At 41.8% G+C, this 19,816-nt stretch overlaps 1 protein-coding gene across 5 annotated transcripts in view; it reads left to right on the plus strand.

Moving 5' to 3' along the window:
- The window catches only part of LOC131406958 (WASH complex subunit 2A-like), a 56,522-nt gene that overhangs the window by 18,790 nt on the left and 17,916 nt on the right, over positions 1 to 19,816 (plus strand). For all 5 annotated transcript variants that reach the window (XM_058542874.1, XM_058542876.1, XM_058542878.1 and 2 more), the window contains exons 13-21: positions 106 to 163; positions 1,214 to 1,273; positions 1,645 to 1,818; positions 3,690 to 3,817; positions 4,885 to 4,971; positions 8,596 to 8,697; positions 10,606 to 10,737; positions 12,537 to 12,706; positions 17,286 to 17,388. In XM_058542874.1, the coding sequence (XP_058398857.1) occupies positions 106 to 163; positions 1,214 to 1,273; positions 1,645 to 1,818; positions 3,690 to 3,817; positions 4,885 to 4,971; positions 8,596 to 8,697; positions 10,606 to 10,737; positions 12,537 to 12,706; positions 17,286 to 17,388 (1,014 nt within the window). The remainder of the gene's footprint in view (positions 1 to 105; positions 164 to 1,213; positions 1,274 to 1,644; positions 1,819 to 3,689; positions 3,818 to 4,884; positions 4,972 to 8,595; positions 8,698 to 10,605; positions 10,738 to 12,536; positions 12,707 to 17,285; positions 17,389 to 19,816) is intronic.

Raw genomic sequence — 19,816 nt, forward strand, 5'->3', positions numbered from 1 at the left:
TGTAGCTTTAAACTTTCCAAGGTACTTTTCTTTAGAAATCTTCAAATGTAGCTTCATTTTCCTCTGCTTTTTTGAATTCTGTGTCCTATACCTTATTACAACCAGAGTGACCTCTTCACGGAAGCCCCTCAGCATCGGGAAGCTCGAGCCTCTGTTAATGGAGGTAAGCTTAGATTGAGGCTGACTGTGCTTCTTCCCGAACAGATTTCCAGAACTGTTTACTTCTCGTTAGGAGATGGGCCCCCTGAAGTTGTTCCCAAGCCTTACTTCTTTGTTAGGCAGGAAGCTATTGTGTTTGCCTTGGTCTAGTTAAAAGGGGCTCATTTTCACCAATTCATGTCTTGGAAAAAACAAAAGGACCATCTGTAAATCCACATCACGGTTTTACCTCTTTCTTAGGACAGAATTCATACAAAGTCAACCAGGAAAATACTCTGTAGCAGCGTCGAGGATATTTTAATTTAATCAAGTTTAATTCAAAGAAACAATTCTAAAATTCTGCATATAAGTTGGAGGTCAGTAATTTCTCAGCCTGGTGTGCATCAGAATCATCTGTGGACTTTTTAAAAAGCACACATAAAAAATTTAAAAACTTACAAGTATTATTCCATTAGGTCCGTGGTAGTTCCTAGGAATTGGGGATTAGTTATTTGAAGTGATTCGGTCTACCTAGGCCACGAGTCGTCAGATTTTGGACTTGCCATGATGCTGGATGCCTTGACTGTCCTGTGGTTCCTGCTCCACTTGCCAGCATCGGTGACTTGCTGGGTTTCCCTCTTTCGTGTAGTTATCTTCATTTTTTGACTGATGTTTCAGATTTTCTGCTGTTCTTTTTTACTTGTTCGTTCTCATCAAACTGGAGCGGATGGAGTGGGAACTATGGAGAAGCCCTGCTTGCTCTGCCCCCGCCTCCCCATTTGTGCTCTGCACCTTCCTTGGCCTCCCCAGCCAACCCCACTGCTCTTGTCTGCCCAGAGGCAGAGCGACCTTCCATGGGAATCACAGCTTAGATTGTGTTAGTACCGAGAAAAAGTCATCACGTTGGTAGAGAAGACTAAGCTAAGGAACTCTAAAATGGCTCTGTCAGGAAAAATTAGTTTTAAAAGGTCTCCTATTAGCTATGTTCTGTGTTGCACATATTTTAGGAAGATTAATTTAACAAGGGAAGTTATTTTCTTTGTTGAAAAAGTTATCTCTTTCTTTCTCATTTTAGTGTCTTCATCTTCCAAACCTGGAAAGAAAATCCCAGCAGGAGCTGTTTCTGTATTTTTAGGTATCATAACTTAGGGTTTATTTTTAAAAACTTTATAAGTATCGGTTTGTCGTTTTAAAGTTGTCTTCTTCTGAGGGCTGGCTAGAGAGTAAGAAGAGCTTCAGAGGGCATCAGACAGCCTTCAGAAGGAGCTCATTTACTGGTGTTAGCTCATATTCCCTTAGAAATCCGTGGCTTGGACTCTTTTGTGTTTGAGTAACTAGGGGATTCTGCATTGTGGGATGTTCTGTAGCAGTAAAGGATGGAGGTTATTGGGTCCTGTTAATGTGTCTTGTGGATGAACTGAAACTCAAAGTTCTTGGTGGGTGGTAAAGTCAGGAGACCCATCCACACTAGCTCACAGCTGGGCTGTCCTGTCCCTCCACCCACAGGAGATGCTGATGTGTTTGGTGCTACCCCTGCTCCATCACTGAAGGAACCCCAGAAGCCTGATCAGCCTACTCCAGGGAAGAGCCCATACATCCCAGCGCCTGCTGGTCTCTTCGATGACGATGATGACGACGATGACTTTTTTGTGGCATCCCACAGCAAACCTCCCAAGACAGGTAGCTGTTCCAGCCTCTGTTTCTGGGTATTTAGCCAGAAAAAAATGTTGACCTGAAAAGGACATTAACGCTCCTCTAGTTCTGTATCTCTTGTAGTTCCAGAATCTCTCCTCAAGCATTCCTCTCATAGAGTTGTCTCATCTCTACTTAATTAGTTATGGTGCCTTGGAGGTCTCTATTTTATGAACCAGTCTTTCTGCTTTGGAAACTAATTACTTGGAAACTAATTACTAGGATTATCTTCCTTACAGAGAGCTGAAATCTGTTCCCCTATGTATCTGCTCAAGGTTTGTGGTTCTGACCTTTGGAATTACAGAGAAAGTTTCAATCACACTTTTTTCCAGCAGTCTTTAGTAAACTCTATGAGCAGAATGTCACGTGCTAGCTGTGTAGTTCCCAGCTTCTCTTCTTTGTGCCAGAAAGCCCAGGTAACGTTGACCTATCCTTGTATGACAGGGTTTTCAACCTGTTGGCCACTTTACCACTCTTCTTTCCTCTGTCCTCAGATTTAAGCCAGTATGTTCATGAAATCACTCCTCTAATCAGTTTGTTTAATGTGCACGTGCCTCTCCCAGGACTCTTGTCAAAATGCCAATTCTGATTCAGTGGGTGTGGAGTAGGGCCTGCAAATCTACATTTCTAATAGGCTCCCTGGTGGGCTGAGGTTGCTGGTCTGTGGATTGCACTTGGAGTAGGAGGGCTTGCATTCATTGGGTGTTTTTCCAGAAAAGAAAGGTAGACCACTAAGGTGCACACAGCTTCCAGCAACCTGAGAAAAGGGCTCTGTCTCGTAAGGACCAGATGGGCCAGGCTGCATTGAGAAGCAGGCTTTCTGGACTATACTCCTTTTCCAGTGGAAGGTGTGGAAAGTAAGGGTAACAGCAGAAACATGAGGCAAATAATAGCCTAGTTATTTTAGAAAGAGTGCAAACTGGATGCATAATACACTCATATCTGGGCCGACTGAAATGACAGGGAATATGGGTAGTAGTGCCTCTCATGGCTTGGGAGGGCTCTCACTTAGTAGATATCCTTGAGTACTGATTTGAATCATAAATAAGTTGATGCCGCTTTCTTTGACAGCTGCTGCTCTCCTGGGACATTCATGAGTCAGTGCCCTCATTTCAGGGACACATACCTCATTCAGTGTAGCAGTGCTTGTGGTAGTGAAAGGTTGAAAAATGCCCAGGTAGTCATCGGTAGGATAAATTATGGTCTTTCCATTCAGTGAAGCTGTTTAATAGAATGAGATCTATGTATATTGACATAGGAAGAGACCCCAAGTACATTAAGTGAAAAATGCAAATTTTAAGACACATTGTTCAAATTATGTTATCATTTATAGCCTTATTTATGAATAACTAAAATTAGTATGTTAGTATATCCTTTGGGGGAATTAGAAGCATATATACCAAACTGTTCCTTGATGGACATCTTGTTTGGGTGGGCAGGTCTGGAGTTATGGGGGAGATTTTAGTATTTGCCTATATATTCCTCTGTATAGTTTGACTTCTTAAAAGTAGGAGCCAACCCTCCCTTCTCAGATTCTTAGAGTGGTTGACTCTTAAATGATCATTCTTTCTGTAGTTCTCTCTTTACCTTTTATGCCCATCCAAGCAACTCATAGGATGCTGCTGCTTGCATAAATGTGTAAGCCAAATGATTGAACCATCTCTCCTTTATTTTGTTTGAGCTGCTGTTGTGTTCTTTGAAAAGTTCCAATCCAGTCCACTTAATAGTTCTTCATAACTAATCAAGAAATAACATACTTTTTCTGTTTATTCTTTGGGAGGGAAGAATTTTTGATCTATGAATTTTGTGGTGGGATTTTTGACGTTAATGTAATTTTATGCTGTGGTCTGTTTCTAAAGACAAAGTCAAATCCACTGCCAATATCTTTGATGATGAGGAAAGAGATCTGTTCAAAGAAAAAGCAGCGACTTTGCCAGAAGCTACTGTCGATCAGACAGATGAAAATAAAGAAAGAGCAGAAAAAAAGGTGAGCAGGAGGGAAGACAAAACATAGAAGTGTTGATTTGGGGCATCTTGTTAATTCATCTGGAACCCAGAGAGAGGTATTGTTTCCTTTCAAGTGTGTAGTGAAGAACTTCAGACTTACAGAAAATTGAAAGAAGAGTACAGCAAACACCCAGATACCACCTAGATTCAGCAATTGTCAGATTTTGCCTTGCTCAGTGATATTACCATCTGTTGATATTTTCCTGAACCAGTTATCATGTTGAGGGTGCAAAAGAATGCTTTTCTAATTCTGGTGTTTCTTCTGCATTTATTACCTGGAACTCTTCTGAACAGAAGAGCTTTCTCTCCTCCTTTCCCACTTTTTTAGTATCACTACAGGATCATGGATTCTCTATTCAATGTATTTTGTGATCCATTAACAGCATTATTTTATTTTGATGCCGTATTGACCTGTATTTGGCCGGTGAGTTGCGTCTTCATCAGTCTTTAAGCTCTTCTGGGTGTTGTCCCTCCCGTTTGCTATCCTGCACACCTTGATCTTTCTAAAACACATCTTAGGTCGTGTCCTCACTATGAAACCCTGACCTTCCTGCTGCCGACCAGCTGGGTCCCAGCACTCAGAACCCTGCAGGCTCCTAAGGTGCCCACCCTCCTACACTGGCTCCTGCTGTACACGTTCCATTTGTGCACTGTGTGATGTGGGCGGTCCGTTGTACTCTCTGATCCACGAGATGTGTCCCCTACTTTATCTTGCTTTTCTCATGCAGTTTGCTCTGCCTATAACGTCCTTTCTTGTACTGTCTCCTGTGTCTAGGCCTTGCTATCCTGAGAAACTTGCTTTATCAAGGAACTGTTTTATCCCCTTTCCTAACTTACACCGATTTTTAAATTCTTTCTCATGATACTTCTCCTTTTGTGTTAATTCTTTGTACGAACCTGATACATGTCCTAGGTCCATGGCGTCTTTAATCCCCTGACGCCTTCTCCTAGCAGAAACTCAGTATATTTTCTGAATGAATGATTGAATAAACCCTCGTTTCCAGGTATCTGGTTTAACTCTTAATTATTATTTTTTTTCCAACTAAGGTTACCCTACCTTCCAGCAAAAATCTGAAGCCCTTGTCAGATAAAAAGACTCAAAAAGGTTTATTTTCGGATGAGGAGGACTCTGAGGTAAGGAGTTATTTTTCTTAGTTCTGGGAAATTAGTATGTGGATATGACATTAGAAACTATTTCGGAGTCAGGATTATCTCAGTAGAGATACAAGACTTTTTATTGAGAGATACAAGACTTATTTATTACAAGACTTAGTTCTTTCTTTGACAGTAATATCTTAGGAACACATAGTCTTTAGAAAGCAATATGTGTACAATACTTTTCACTGTTGGTTTTGAGCCCGATGCATTTCCTGGAGGAAGAGAGAGAGTATTTCATTTTAGAATGCTCAAATTTTAGGCTATTTGTTGATTGACAGTGTGATGAGGTGCTTGTACCAGAATGGAAATCAACTCACTGCTTCCTTGTTTTCAGTAGTCTTACTAAATATGGGCCTAGTGATGAAGTGATTCATGTTCTGGCATAGCCTGTTATCTTATGTCTGGTAGTAGTTTGTGGGCTGGCACTGGTTTGCAGACAGCCTCAGTCCTCTGGAAGCACTTTCCCATGGAGCAGTACCAGCTCTCAGAAGCATCGCTGCTGTTTCTGACTCTCATGGGCCTAAGTCCTTTTAGAACTAATTTTAGGCTAGGCATTTAGGGGATCAGAGACTTATATGAAAATGTAATGGGCAGTAATAAATCTCCTTCACAGAAAAATATGTGGACATAGCAGAAATTTACATGTAATTTCAAGAAATTGTCAACACTGTGTTAAGCTCTCTGCTGACTTTGCACTCACAGTCAGGATGAACATACAACTCTCTGGAAGTAGATCGATTACCATTGATGTAAATAAAACCTTTGAGGCTTATATTTCATTGATGGCCAGTGTACAGAAGATAAGAATTAACCAAAGTCCAGTTAAGCCAAGCCCCTGACCCGTGAGGACAGCATGATGGGGCCTCAAACTCTGGTCTTATCCTACACTCCCTCTCTTCCTATCATCAAGTACATCTGCACTTTGTGGTTTTTGCACTGGCTCTTGCCCCCCTGGGAATGCTCTTCCCATAATCTGGATGGCTTGCTCCCTCACTTTTTCCAGTTCTCTGTGAGGCATCCCCTGACGACCCTTTGCATGGTAGCCAGCCTGCCAGCACACACCACACTGCACTCCTTAGCCCCTACTCCTGTTGTATTGTTCTTCACAGTGTATATTGCCATGTGACATTTCTTGTCTACTTGTTCATTGTCTCTGTTCCCAGCTAGAATGTGCTCTATGAGGGCAGAGCATTTTATTCCGTACTGATATCCCTATCACTGCGACTAGCCATTGGCACTTGGTAAGCCATCAAATGGTTGTTGACTACATGAAAAACCAAATGTGAGCAATTTCAATGACCTAACAGGTGTTCCAGTTACTTATTGCTATGAAACTAATCACTCCAAAACTTAGTGGCTTAGAACACCAATATTTTTTTTTTTGAAGTGGGGTTTTTTGTTTTTTTGTTTTTCTTTTTGAGGAAGATTGGCCCTGAGCTAACATCTGTTGCCAATCTTCCTCCTTTTTTCTCCCCAAAGCCCCAGTAGATAGTTGTATGTCATAGTTATGCATCCTTATAGTTGCTCTGTGTAGTACACTGCCTCAGCATGGCTTGATGAGCGGAGCAGAGGTCCGCACCCAGGATCCAAACTGGTGAACCCCGGGCTGCCGCAGTGGAGTGGGCGACCTTAACCCCTACGCCACCGGGCTGCCCCCCCAATATGTTTTATTACCTCTTAATCTAGAAGTTGACTGGGCTCAGGTAGGCACTTTTCACTTAGGGTTTCTCATGTGGTTCCAGTCTGAAGGTGACCAGGCTGAGACACATCTCATTTATGTGTCTGGTGTCTGGGCAGGAAAGACTCAAAGAGCAGGGGCTCTTGGGGCATCCCCCTGCACCATGTGGTCTTCCACCTTGGCAGCCTCAGGGAAGCTGCACTTCTTACGTGGTGGCCCAGGGCTTCAGTGGGAGATTCCCCAGAGAGCTGCACAGAGGCTGTATTGTTTTTTGTAACCTAGCCTCGGAAGTCAGCGTTGTCACTTCTGCTGCATCCTCTTGGTTGAGGCAGTCTCAAATGCCTGCCCAGGTTCAAGGGCGGGGGACACCGACTCCTCCTCCTTTTTTTTTTGCTGAGGAAGATTCACCCTGAGCTAACATCTGTGCTAATCTTTCTCTCTTTTTAGTATGAGTCGCTGCCACAGCATGGCCGCCAGTGAGTGGTGTAGGTCCGCACTCAGGAGCCAAACCTGGGCCTCTGAAGCAGAGTGTGCTGAACTTAACCACTAGGCTCCAGGGCTGGCCCCTAGACTCCACTTCTTGATGGTAGGAGTATAAAAGAATTTGCAGTCAGGTTTTAAAACCACCACCAAAGGCTTTGTCCCATGTGCATCATCATGGATTGTTTTTATTGGATACTGTCAGGGTGCTTAGGCAAGGAAAAGTAAAACAGTGCAGTCTAGGAGAGAAAGGACCAGAAGGATTGATTCTTTACTCCTGCCTCTCTCTCGCAAGTGTGGAGCTAAAGCTTACCCTGTGAAATTATTTTGGGGACATGTTTGAAGTAATGGAAAAGCTTTTTTTTCCAACAGTAAGGAAGATATTAGTCAAGGGTCCAAAACCATAATGTTAACTTTGTTTTTGTTCTTTGTTTTGGTTTACCTTTTTTTTTTTAAGCAACAGGGCCCTTTCCTTAGGTGAAATCTTGCCAATACATAAAATGCAGGTAGGCATTTTAGGAAACCTGAAGCTTCCCTTGTGTGGCCCCGTCTACCTAAACAGACCTGTGGAGCTCCATGGGGCCCAGGTGAAAACCACTGGGCTAAGAGCTCTTCTCAGTTAGTGAGCTCATTAGGTGTATATTTGAGGAGTAGACATTGAATCCGTAATAAAAAACAATTTTTTCCAGAGAGGTCTTAGAAACTATGTTCTCGTCCTATTTAGTTGTCTGGCTGTTCTGTATTGAAGTTTCTCTTCCCAAGGGCATAGTTGTCCTAGTTTATGTTTCTGATTCATGCAGCTCAATTTGCAGATCTTTCTTTGCATTGTAGGCTGACATTGGATAGCATTTTAAAAATTTCTTCGGAGTCTACCAGATCTTTCTCTAGTTTGCAGCATCTCCTAGCTGTAGTTCAAGTAGAATACCAAACATTTTAAAATAAAAATTGAATTTGTATTTATTTAAAAGAAATAATAGCATACTCTTATAAGAGGAGAGAGGAGTGTTACTAAATAAAACAGTCGTAGATCCAATAATTCAGGAATTTAGCCTCTGTTTTCATTATTGAATCTGTTTAATCTCTCTGAATCTTTGGACAAAAGAAGTCGTTCTTATTTTTTTTGGCATGATAGGAGATTGATTGGAAAATTTCCCCCTGCCTGAAGTCATCCAAGTGGGAGTGCAGGAACCTCTGGGTTCCAGTGAGGCCACCTGGAGTTCCATGAGTTCTCTTCCTTCTCGCGCTCAGGGGTTTGTGCTGTACACAGCCATGACAAACTCGGATGCGTGTTCCTCAAGGACCGTCTCAGCCAGCTTCCCTCTGACAAAGAGACCTAGACGCGTGGCAGCTATCATGTCATAGTCTTTACTGTCTTATATCTAACTCATACTTTAAAAACTGGTATGTATTGTTAACCGGGAACTTTAATCTTGATCCAACAGGATTTGTTTTCTTCTCAAAACGTGAGTAAGCCAAAAGATGCATCTCTCCAGCCTAGCAAACTCCCCACGTCACTTTCACTTTTCGATGATGAAGATGAAGAGGTAACCATTTTTACTCTAACACGAGATAATCAAGTTTTCAATTAGGAGAAAACCATTGCTGATGTAGCTTTGTAGTCAGAGGCTCATACATAGAACGAGGTGATACGGAAGCAGTCGAACTATCTGAGGCTATATAACAAAAATATTTTGGTTTTTATTTCAGTGACTCCTTTCTTAAGTTCTCTTAGCTGTACAATTCTCTTAGCTGTACAATGAGCAGGACGTTAGATTCTTGACCCAGCTCTTATGGAAGGCTTTGTAGACTTCATTTTAAAAATATGCCTTTAAGAAATACTTTTTAGAGGGTGGATCTTTGTTATAACCAGTGATCTACAAGAATGTCTTGGATAAAGTGGGAGTGGAGAGGAGAAGGCAGCCATGTGTCACCTTGCCTTCCTTCCCTTGGATGAGAGGGCACCTTGGATGAGAGGGCAAAGTGGAGGAAAGGAGTAAGAGGAAAGACAAATCAAGCCTTAACCCTTATGCCGTGCTGCACAGTGCCCATGCTCATGGGCTTTGGCATCAGCCTCCTGCATTCACGTCCCAGCTCCACTACTTACATTCAGGGACCTTGGGCAAGTAGCTTAACCTTTCTGAATCTCAGATGGCTCAATAATATTTAGGGTCATTGTGACAGCTGAAACAACTAATGTACAGCTCTTGGCACAGTGCTTGGCACATAGTGCATAGTAAATGTGAGTCTTTAGTATCCCCATTATTAGTATCATTATTTAGTATTTAGTATTATTGTTATCATAGGTTTTTCTACCTTCCCACGTTTTCTGTAAAGGCTCCCTTTATCAAATCTTTACGTATCAGGACTGTTCTGCTGCTCTAGTATATTGTTAAAAGTGTTTTTCTGTCTAAGTTGGGCTTAGGCCTTCTGATGATTTTGTTCCTCTTACCTTAATGAAAGTACCTTAATAGGTACTTCTGGAGGGCTTGACTACACAAAAATATACAAATGCCGTTGAATCTATAAGAATCAGCTCTTTAGTAGCCATTGATTTTATTTAGTGAACTATTAAGTTTGTATTGTCTCTCTCTCTTTTTTTTTTTGTGAGGAAGATTAGCCCTGAGCTAACATCTGTTGCCAGTCCTCTTCTTTTCACTGAGGAAGATTGGCCCTGGGCTAACATCCGTGCCCATCTTCCTCTACTTTATATGGGACACCGCCACAGCATGGCTTGGCAAGCCATGTGTCGGTCCACGCCTGGGACCTGAACCCGCGAGCCCCGGGCCACCAAAGTGGAGTGTGCAAACTTAACCACTATGCCACCGGGCCAGCCCCTGTATTTTCTCTTTAAAATTAACCAGAAACAGAAGTCATTCCTTCCCTTTGTCCCAGGTGTGTGTCTTTTATAACGGCAAGAGAGTGGAGAACGCTCCCTGTTTCTCTTCTTTAATCCATTGCTCCAGTTTCTAATTCATAAAAAGAAAGACGCAAGTTGCTGGCTGCTGCAGGGGGCTGAACTGCTGTCACGCAATTGCTCGTGCTGATTGCAGGCTGTCTACCCTTTTTAATGGGCACAGAGGCCTAGCTCACAGGAGGACTGGGTGGGGCCAGGTTTCCTCCTATTTCTGTGACCTTGTCCTCACTTTACCCACCTCCTGCTCCCTCTCAAGTGTTCCGCCTTCGAGTTCTGAGAGTCCCAGAGTTCCGTGGTATCTGTTTCCCTTCTCTGGATGGACAATACAGTTAGAGAAGATTATAGACTGTTGTTGTAGGGTTATAAATAAGAGAGAAGTGGAATTTACTGGCATGTGGGTTTTTTTTCCCCAAAGGTGTTATATATGTTCTGTACCTGACTAGAGACTATTCTGTAATAATTTGACGTGAGAGAATGTCTTCAGTTTTTTGTTTTATATGTATGAAGTTGTCATACTCTTCTGCCATTTGTTTCCTAGGATAATCTTTTTGGGGCTACAGCTGCTAAGAAGCAGACATCATCTCTACTGACTCAGAGCCAAGAGAAAGCAAAACCCTCTCAGCCGTCCAAAAAGAAAGCCTCTACGTTGTTGTTCAGCAGTGATGAGGAGGTAGGTTTCTCCTAGAGAAGAGTCAATGTTGGATCGGATTTAAGAGTTATGGCTGTCCTAAACATTTTCTTTCTCCACCTATTTCTTTGTCTACCTACTTTATATCTGTCTCTACCTTTGGTTCAGGCACCAAAGTCTATGTTCACAAGACTATCTTTCTTTTCTTGAAGAAAGATATTTAGTGTGATATATTAACTTAAAGATTAATCTTTTCAAAATGATTAGGAATAAAATAAGTATGGCCCTCAAATTGTAATATCTGCTAATTCAAATGAATTAGGCGTTATTTTCTTGTTAAATGATCACTCTGTTTCACTAATCAAGAACTATAGCTAGACATGGTAGGAGCATCCTATGCATGTTTAACTCCTTTTTTGTAGGAGTCTTAACAATATATGCATTTGCTATCTAGATACATATGACAAGGCAGTAGTGAATATAGTGTAGCTACTGTTCAGATTTAGCTGTACAGGAAAAGACTTTAAATATAATGAAATTAAAAATCCTAAGAATTAAAATGTTCCTGTATTATTATAATTGCTCTTCTTTATTTTAACATTGTAGGTAAGCTATGAGGGTATGACATGGGTAGATAAATTGTAGGTATGTTAATGTTTTTTATTGATGGCAGCTTAAAATGACACAACATAATTTGTTTTTCTACTCAAATATAAAGTTATGATGGATTTCCCCCCTTTTTCTGTTTTTTTTTTTTTTAGCATTGTTAGTGGTTGTTCTCCCTATAGTAATGGCCAACCATCAGTGGAATTTTTCCTGCCATAGTATTATAGTAGTTCAGGGAAAATAAAAATATTAGCCAAAGCTAGGAGCAACAGTACGTGCAGAGTACAGATAACTAGGGTTCTAGAACAGTGACTCTGAACCTCGGCTGCCCATTGGAATCACCTGGAGAACTTTAAAGAGTACTGATACCAGATTCCACCGCTGGAGAGTGTGAATTAATTGGTTTGGGGTATGGCCTGTCACTGGAATTTTCTAAAGTTCTTTTGGGAATTCTAGTGTGTAGTCACTGTTGAGTGTCGCTGCTCTAGAGGAGCACCTCTTAAACCATAACGTGTGACGAGATCACCTGGGCGTCCCGTTACAAATGCAGATTCTGATTCAAAAAGTCTGGGGTAGAACCTGAGATTTTGCATAACAGATGCTGCTGCTTGTGGACCCCACTTCGGTTTGCGAAGCTCTAAACTCTAGAGACCAAAGGACCACTTAAGCAAGGGCTCAGGAGCTCCTTGATTTGAAAGGGTGAGCATAGCTAGGTGGGGTTTCCTTAAATGCTTTCTAAAGACCAGTGTCAGACTTTTGTGTAAAAGGGTCGCTAGCAGCTTTCATTGTGCCTTGTTTACATGTGCATTGCATGAGGTTTTTATACATTTTTTCCCAGCTTGCTTTGGGATTTTTAAATTAAAATATCGTTTTCCTCCAAAGTTGAGAGTACTTGATATTTTTAAAAACATTCCTCTTCCTTCTCATCCTCCTCTCTGATTAATTTTGATCCTCTAAAGTAGACGAGTTCCTTTGTCCTAACACAGAGCAGAACCATAGAGAGGAGAAACATCGTGGCAGGCAGTGGAGGAGGAAGTCATGAGAAGGTCTGTGAGGTCAAAGAACCCAGCTGTCTAGATCTGAATTCAAAGAAATGCCTTGGACATGAGCTTTCTTCAAGAGTGATACACTTACTTTAAATACAACTTACTTTAACGAATGTAAACTTTATTTTACTTCTCAGGTTCCTTAATCTAAATTGCCACTGGATTTTAATATGTATTTTATATTTTAAGGACCAGTGGAATATTACTGATTCACAGACCAACTCAGCATCTGACAGGAGGTCTAAAGGAGAACTTAGGGACTCTGGGACCACCCAGGACCAGGACGCCAAGGCTGTGAAAAAGACCAGCCTCTTTGAGGAGGACGATGAAGATGATCTGTTTGCTATTGCCAAGGACAGGTGAGACAGTCATTGTAAGAAATCATTCAGTCGGTGTCTGTGGTAACAAGTAAAGGTATTTGATGTGTGAGATGTCAGTTACTGGAGGTGACATGCTAATCATTCATGACCTAGTAGTCACACAAATGAGAATGTCTTTGATTTCCGCTTGCAAGGTATTCTCTTCCAATACTGGGAAATGGTTTTCTTTGTGGATCCCTACCTAATTTCTTCTACCTTTTTTTTTTTTAAATCTTAAAGTATTGTTTTTCTTTGTTAGGCGTTGAAGTAGAGTTTGTTGTCTTTTTTGTCTTTCCTCTGGGGTACCCTAAGGAAGGTAAAGTTTGGTCAAGGTCAGTGACTTAAGTTTGTCGTTTGGATAGAAGTCTGCTTAGCATTGAAAAATATCCTGTTAGGAGGGTGGTTCTCTACAGAACTGTGCTGTATCACACAGTTGCTGGTAACCCTTAGCTCACCTAGGTGGTCCTGCACATTGATAATACTTGGACTAAAGCTGGCAGGATATGTAGAGTGAGCGTGGGCTGTGGTTGGTGTTGTAATGTGCTGCCACATTAGCTGTGGATTCCAGTAACTTCTCAGCAAATGTTTTTCTCTAGAGAGTCTTAAATTGAAATTCAACTAAATGGTAGTAGCATCAAGAGGCAGTTGATTAGACATGTAAATCCTATGCGTTGGTGTGGTTAAGCTTTAATTTTGGTCTGATAGATTAAAAAGTACCTCATATTTCTGTTTCGCAATGTTGTGATCTCTTCAAATGTCATCATTTCTACTTTAGGACCCTGTTACTTCAGTAGATGTATCTTTGGCTTCTGGTTAAGAATATAGGCTCTGGAATCCCAATGCCTGATAATAAATTCTGGCCCTGCCAGTTCTTCTCTGAATAACCTTGGGCAAGTTACTTAAGCTCTCTGGGCCTGAGTTTCCTCGTCTGTTAAACAAAAATAATATTAGGACTTCTTCCATACAATCATTGAGAGGATTAAATGAAATCCAAATGTGAAATGCTTAGCACAATAGCTGTTACGTTGTAAGCACCTAAATGTAACGGTAAATGTTACTGTTTATCATCACAGGTGCAGGAGAAATAACATTTCCTTCATTCATTTTTATTGCTCGCTCTCTCTTGGGATGCTTTTCTTCCTTTCTTACCTGACCAGCTTCTTTCAAAACTCGCTCTAGGTCCTCTGTTTTAAGAAACCTTCCCTAACCCAAACAGATGAGAGAGATTGGAAATAGGGTCAGAGTCTAGAGCAAAAATGGCTCCGTCTCTATATGCCCCTCTTCTGTGGCTCTGTTGCACTCGAGCATTTTCCGCGTTGTATAGAAATTATCTGTTTACACGTGCACCCCTCTCTTTGCCCCCTACCACGCAAGCATGGTCACAGGTTTAGAGATTCGGAAACATGTCTTATGTGTAGGTCCCAGTACCAACTGCACGCAATACCTAGTTTTCAGTAAGGTTTTCCCTGCTCCAGACTCATTCCATCTCCAGTTGGTCTTGAAATTGTCTATAAAATTTTGTGTATGGGCATTTGTCTGAGGAAATAATTTATAGCTTTCATCAGATTATCAAAAAAAGCTTTTACAGACAATAACAAGTGTAGGAGAGGGTGTAGGGGAATTGGAACCCTCAGACATTGCTGGTGGGAATGTAAAATGCTGCAGCGACTTTGTAAAACAGTCTAGCAGTTCCTTATAAAATGTTAAATATGGAGTCACCGTATGACTTAATTTCACTTGTAGGTTTATGCTTGAGAAATAAAACATGTCCACACAAAAACTTGCATGTGAATGTTCATCGAGGCATTATTCGTTAATAGCCAAAAAATAGAAACAACCCGAAAGTCCATCAGCTGATGAAAGGATAAACAAAATGTGGTATATCCACACGATGGACTGTTATTCAGCAATAAGAAAGAATAAAGTAGTGATATATGCTATAATGTGGATGAACCTTGAACATATTGTGCTAGTTGAAAGAAGCCAGTCACAGAAGAGCACGTGTGTGTTCCATTTGTATATTATGGCCAGAATAGATAAATCCATAGAAACAGAAAGTAAATTAGTGTTCACCTGGGGCTGAGGGGAAAGGAGAATTGGGAGTGGCTGTTAACAGGTATAGAGGTTCATTTTGGGTTGATGGAAGTATTGTTAACTTAGATTATGATGATAGGTGCATAACTCTGTGAACATCCTAAAAACCAGCAAATTGTACACTATAAATTTTATGATGTGTAAATTGTATCTCAGCACTGCTCTGAGAAAAGAAAGCAGCTTTGTGACCCTAGCGAAGTTGTGAAACACTGCCTTGTAAGCAGGGCACTCAAACGTCCTGGCTTGGCTGGACGGCCCGGGTGGTGCCTGACACTCCAGCATGTTTATTAACAATTCTCCCTTTCACTCTCAGAAGTGTCCTGGTTTAGGCCATAAACTCTATGGTCATCTTAATGTTTTCTGATGCCTGTACCTTTTAAATAAATCAAAATGCTTAACCTATCACTTATAATGAGAAGTACTCCAGCTCGCTGGGCAGCTTATTTTCTTCTGAGGACAGATCTCCCTGGGAGGATTTAACGAGCAGCAGTGTGAAACGAGGGCCAAGATTAAGGTTTCTGTCGTTTTCTGTTGTGGCTGTGTCCAGAGAGCGAACTAGCTTTTCTCTAGCTTACCTTCAGAATCTGTCAGCAGATGTTTTTTGTGGGTTGGTTTGTATTTTTGTTCATTTTTTAATTACCCGTTCAGAAAATTATGCTTAGATTTTCTCCTGCTGTAGCTGCTTAATGAGGTTTCTGGTATTCTTTAGGCATCTGATATAGTTCTTTTCTTTTTCTTTTTTTCTTTTTTTTGTGAGGAAGATCAGCCCTGAGCTAACATTCATGCCAATCCTCCTCTTTTTGCTGAGAAAGACCGGCCCTGAGCTAACATCTATTGCCAATCCTCCTCCTTTTTTTTTTTTTCTCCCAAAAGCCCCAGTAGATAGTTGTATGTCATAGTTGCACATCCTTCTAGTTGCTGTATGTGGGACGGCGCCTCAGCATGGCCGGAGAAGCGGTGCATCTGTTCACGCCCGGGATCCGAACCCGGGCCGCGAGTAGCGGAGCGCGCGCACTTAACCGATAAGCCACGGGGCCGGCCCCTAGTTATTTTCTTAATACTTTGTGATCATTCATCACCTAGTAGTCAGATATTTTGGTTACAATTTGTGTAAATTTTTATTGGTATATATCTCTAAAGGCATATTGTATATTACCTTACTGTGTCATTATGAATTGGCTCTCTGCTTTTATAACTTCTTCAAGGTGTGGACTTAATTTTTAACTGTCCTTTAGTGTATGTATGTGTCCAGTGTAAGTGCACTCAACTGCTTGGTTAGTTGTGTTCTCTAGTCGGTAATCCTTAAGTTGTTTTTTTAAGATGTAAGCAGACATCAATATGAAACTAATGAGTAAGCTACGTAGATAGTGCCTTGTTAATAATTAAACTTACAAAAAAGATTGTGATACATATACTTAACTGATGTATATGTCAGTTATGTTCTAATGTAAGTATATGGATATGGTGAGCAGTTTACTGAAATGACTTATTAGTATTATTTTTATCTAGGTAAAATTGAGTTTAAAGTTTTCATTACTTTGATAATTCCCTCGTGTGCTAGTTGGATGATTCCTTATTACGTAGTAAAAGCCAGAACTTGACCCTGCAGTAGCTGGAACAGTTTCTATTCCGGACTCCCCATGCCCAGTGCTGAGCCTCCCTGTGTTTCTCCACTTTCTTATTTCTGTTACTTAAAAGGTCCTGATCAGTATTTGTTCTGGCAGACATTTATTGACCACTTTCTCTTTAGGGGCCAGGGCAGAATCCTCGGTGAGGAGGTGGGTGAAGACAGGCTAGAGGTGGGTGAGGAGAGCTGTCGCTACATTTTGGCTGTGGTTGCCCACCATGGGGGAGGAAATGGGTGAATCGTGTTGTGGTGAACAGTGAAAATGAGCTCTGCTTTCTCCAGGTTGTTAGAGACTTTGTGTGGAGCGGGTGGAATGGGATGGGTTTGGGGTTTGAAGAGAAGGCTTGGAAGGGCACAGAGGTGCCTGGAAAGACAGGGTTTAGGTGGCCAAGGAGGCACCAGGCCACAGGTCACAGCCTGAAGCAGGCCCTGGTCCTGTGATCTCTTGACAGTTGCCTTCCTGACCATTCTGGAAAAGGCATCCGTGCTCTCTGGTTCTTCCTCTGCCGTAGGAAGTAGTGATAGAGGATGCTATGTTTGTGAATGCTAAGAGTGTTGTGTGCCTTGGCACAGCTAACTACACTGAATGTGAAGTCACTGGAAAGGTTCAAGATGAGGAGGGCCCCGGACTCTTCCATGTAAGGGTGAGGGGCAAAGCTGGGGATTTGCTAGACACAAATTGCACCTCCTTCAAAGGTTTTTCTTGTTTTAAGAAAACAGGGTGTAACTGTGTAAAGTCAACAGGTGGCTCGGGCGTTTTCCTAGTGGGTGGGTTACTACAGGTATGACCTAGAAAGAATGTTATGTTTCTTTTTAATCACATTTACCCTTAATTTGACCTTTTGTTTGTTTGTATAGCCAAAAGAAGACCCAGAGAGTGTCACTCCTCTTTGAAGATGATGTTGATAGTGGAAGCTCTCTCTTTGGCTCTCCTCCCACGTCTGTTCCTCCTGCAACAACGGTATTCTTAACTCCTTAGGCCCAGTAAATATCCTTTGAGGTTATGTTACATGAGTGGTGATCCTTCCCTGAATAAGCTCCTAAAACCCGATCTTGGAGGCTGAGTCTCATGGAAAAACTCGTTTGCCTAGTTTTAGATAGAGAACTTCTGGTTAGTGGTATTTTACAGATGAGGCACATGTGCAAAGCCTGGATAAAAGGACTCCTCCATGTCATGCAGCCCATTCACTGTCAGGTGTAGGTCTCCGGAGTCTCAGGGAGAGCGCAGTTCTCCTGGAGGAATTGCCAGGCTTAGCCCAGTGGCATGGAATTCTTCTAACATTTGACCAGGTCATTTAAAGCACAAATTATTCCTTTTAGGAGCATGTTTCAAATACTAATACTTTGGTGCTGGTTTATATTAATAGCCAGTCAGTAAAAAGGAAGGAAGTTCTGACACAGGCTACAACACAAATGAACCTTGAGGACATTATACTGAGTGAAATAAGCCAGATACAAAAGGACAAATACTATATGATTTCACTTACATGAGGTATGTGGAGTAGTCAAATTCATAGAGACAGAGAGTAGAATGGTGGTTGTCAGAGGCTGGGGGTGGAGGGGGAAATGGGGAGTTGTTTAATGGGTACAGTTTCAGTTTTACAAGATGAAAAAATTATGGAGATTGGTTGCACAAAAATGAATATTCCTTTGTTTTGTTTTTTGTGAGGAAGACTAGCCCTGAGCTGACATCCGATGCCTATCTTCCTCTTTTTGCTGAGGGTGACTGGCCCTGAGCTAACGTCCATGCCCATCTTCCTCTACTTTATATGGGACGCCGCCACAGCATGGCTTGACAAGCGGTGCATTGGTGCGTGCCTGGGATCCGAACCTGCGAACCCCGGGCCGTCGAAGCGTGAGCACGCACACTTAACCGCTGCACCGCCTGGCCGGCCCCTACAATGAATATTCTTAACACCATTGAACTATACACTTAGAAATGGTTAAAATGGTAAATTTTATGTTGTGTATTTTAATACAGTTAAAAATTTTTTAAAAATTAAAGTATGTGATAAAATTAGCCCATCAGTGGCTCCCTGGTCTAAATGCCCTTCAAGTGATTACCTCTAAATGGCGTCACTACCACAGTCATCTAAGTTAAAAAATTTAGCCAATCTTGATGTTAGATGAAGAAGGAATATTAAAGAATGAGAGGAGAATGGCGTTATGTAATATTTGTCCAGGGAACCTAGGCATGCTGGGATCCTGTTTTTGGCCTGTCATTCATCCCTCCCCAGCACATTCCCTGAGTGCGTATATGTGAATATGTGCATATAGAAAAGTGAGGCCAAGTAGTATTTTATTGCCAACTGGCAATTGCTGACAGTCCCAGAGCGAGATGTAGAACTTCTGAGGCTAGACCCCATGGAGATCTCCTTTACCTGAGCTGAGTTAGCCTAAAAGGCTAAGAATCAAGCCAACTTGCAACCTGCTGTGAGGGCCTTCAGCCCCAACTGCAGACCACTTCAGTTTGGCATGTGTTAGAGGCAGAAAGATATGCAAGACAGGGAAGAAGGGATGACCCCCCCAGGACTCCTCCTATGTGGGAGCAGCCACAGAATGCAAAATGGCAGCTCCTCCACCCGGGCTTGAGGAAGAAGACCCTGTCCCTCCCACCATGGTGATGGGTGACCAGATCCCTGATGCCTGCACATCCCTGGGACATTGCTTCTCTTTGGGGGGTATAGTGAAGGAGTAAAGGAGCAATAAAGGAGCCTGGATCTTCCTCTTTTCTAGAGGCTGATACTTGGTTCCCCTTCCAAACCTCTTAAATATTTTTTGTTTAAAGTTTATTTTAAATTACACAGTGATACGTGGATGCCTTCTTTAAAAAGGTTTAAGAAATGCTTAGCAAATACAAAGTCCCCATTCCGTGCTCCTCCCTAGATGTAATCATTATTGGCTATGTGTTGTCAGTCCTTTCAGGCCTGTTTCTAGGCATTCACATGTGTTTTTTTTTTATTTGAATAAAATCATTTTATACATTTTTATGCATACTTTTTGTTCTGCAACATGCTTTTCATTTCCATAAGCTCCACCTTGCTCTTTTTCACCACTGTATAGTATTCCACAGTATGTGACATATATGACTATTACTCTTTTGATGGAGTAATCATCACTGTTCCTGCCAGTTTGTTAGAGAGGTTTCTTCCCATCCCTACTGCCTTATCATTTTTAGCCTTGACTATTGAGATAATTTCTTATCTGGCCTCTCTGTGAATGCTCCTTGCCTTCATCTGCTCTCCTTGCTGTTGCCCTAGTTCTCTTCTTAAAGACAACCCAGTCCTGTCATCCCCTTGTCAAAATGCCTTAGCTGAGCTTACCATGTGGACTCTTCTTTTCCACCCTCACTTGCCATGTGACTCATCTTGTCCCAGAATACTCCAGAG

This window comes from Diceros bicornis, chromosome 6, assembly GCF_020826845.1.
Source record: "Diceros bicornis minor isolate mBicDic1 chromosome 6, mDicBic1.mat.cur, whole genome shotgun sequence".
Lineage (NCBI taxonomy): Eukaryota > Metazoa > Chordata > Mammalia > Perissodactyla > Rhinocerotidae > Diceros > Diceros bicornis.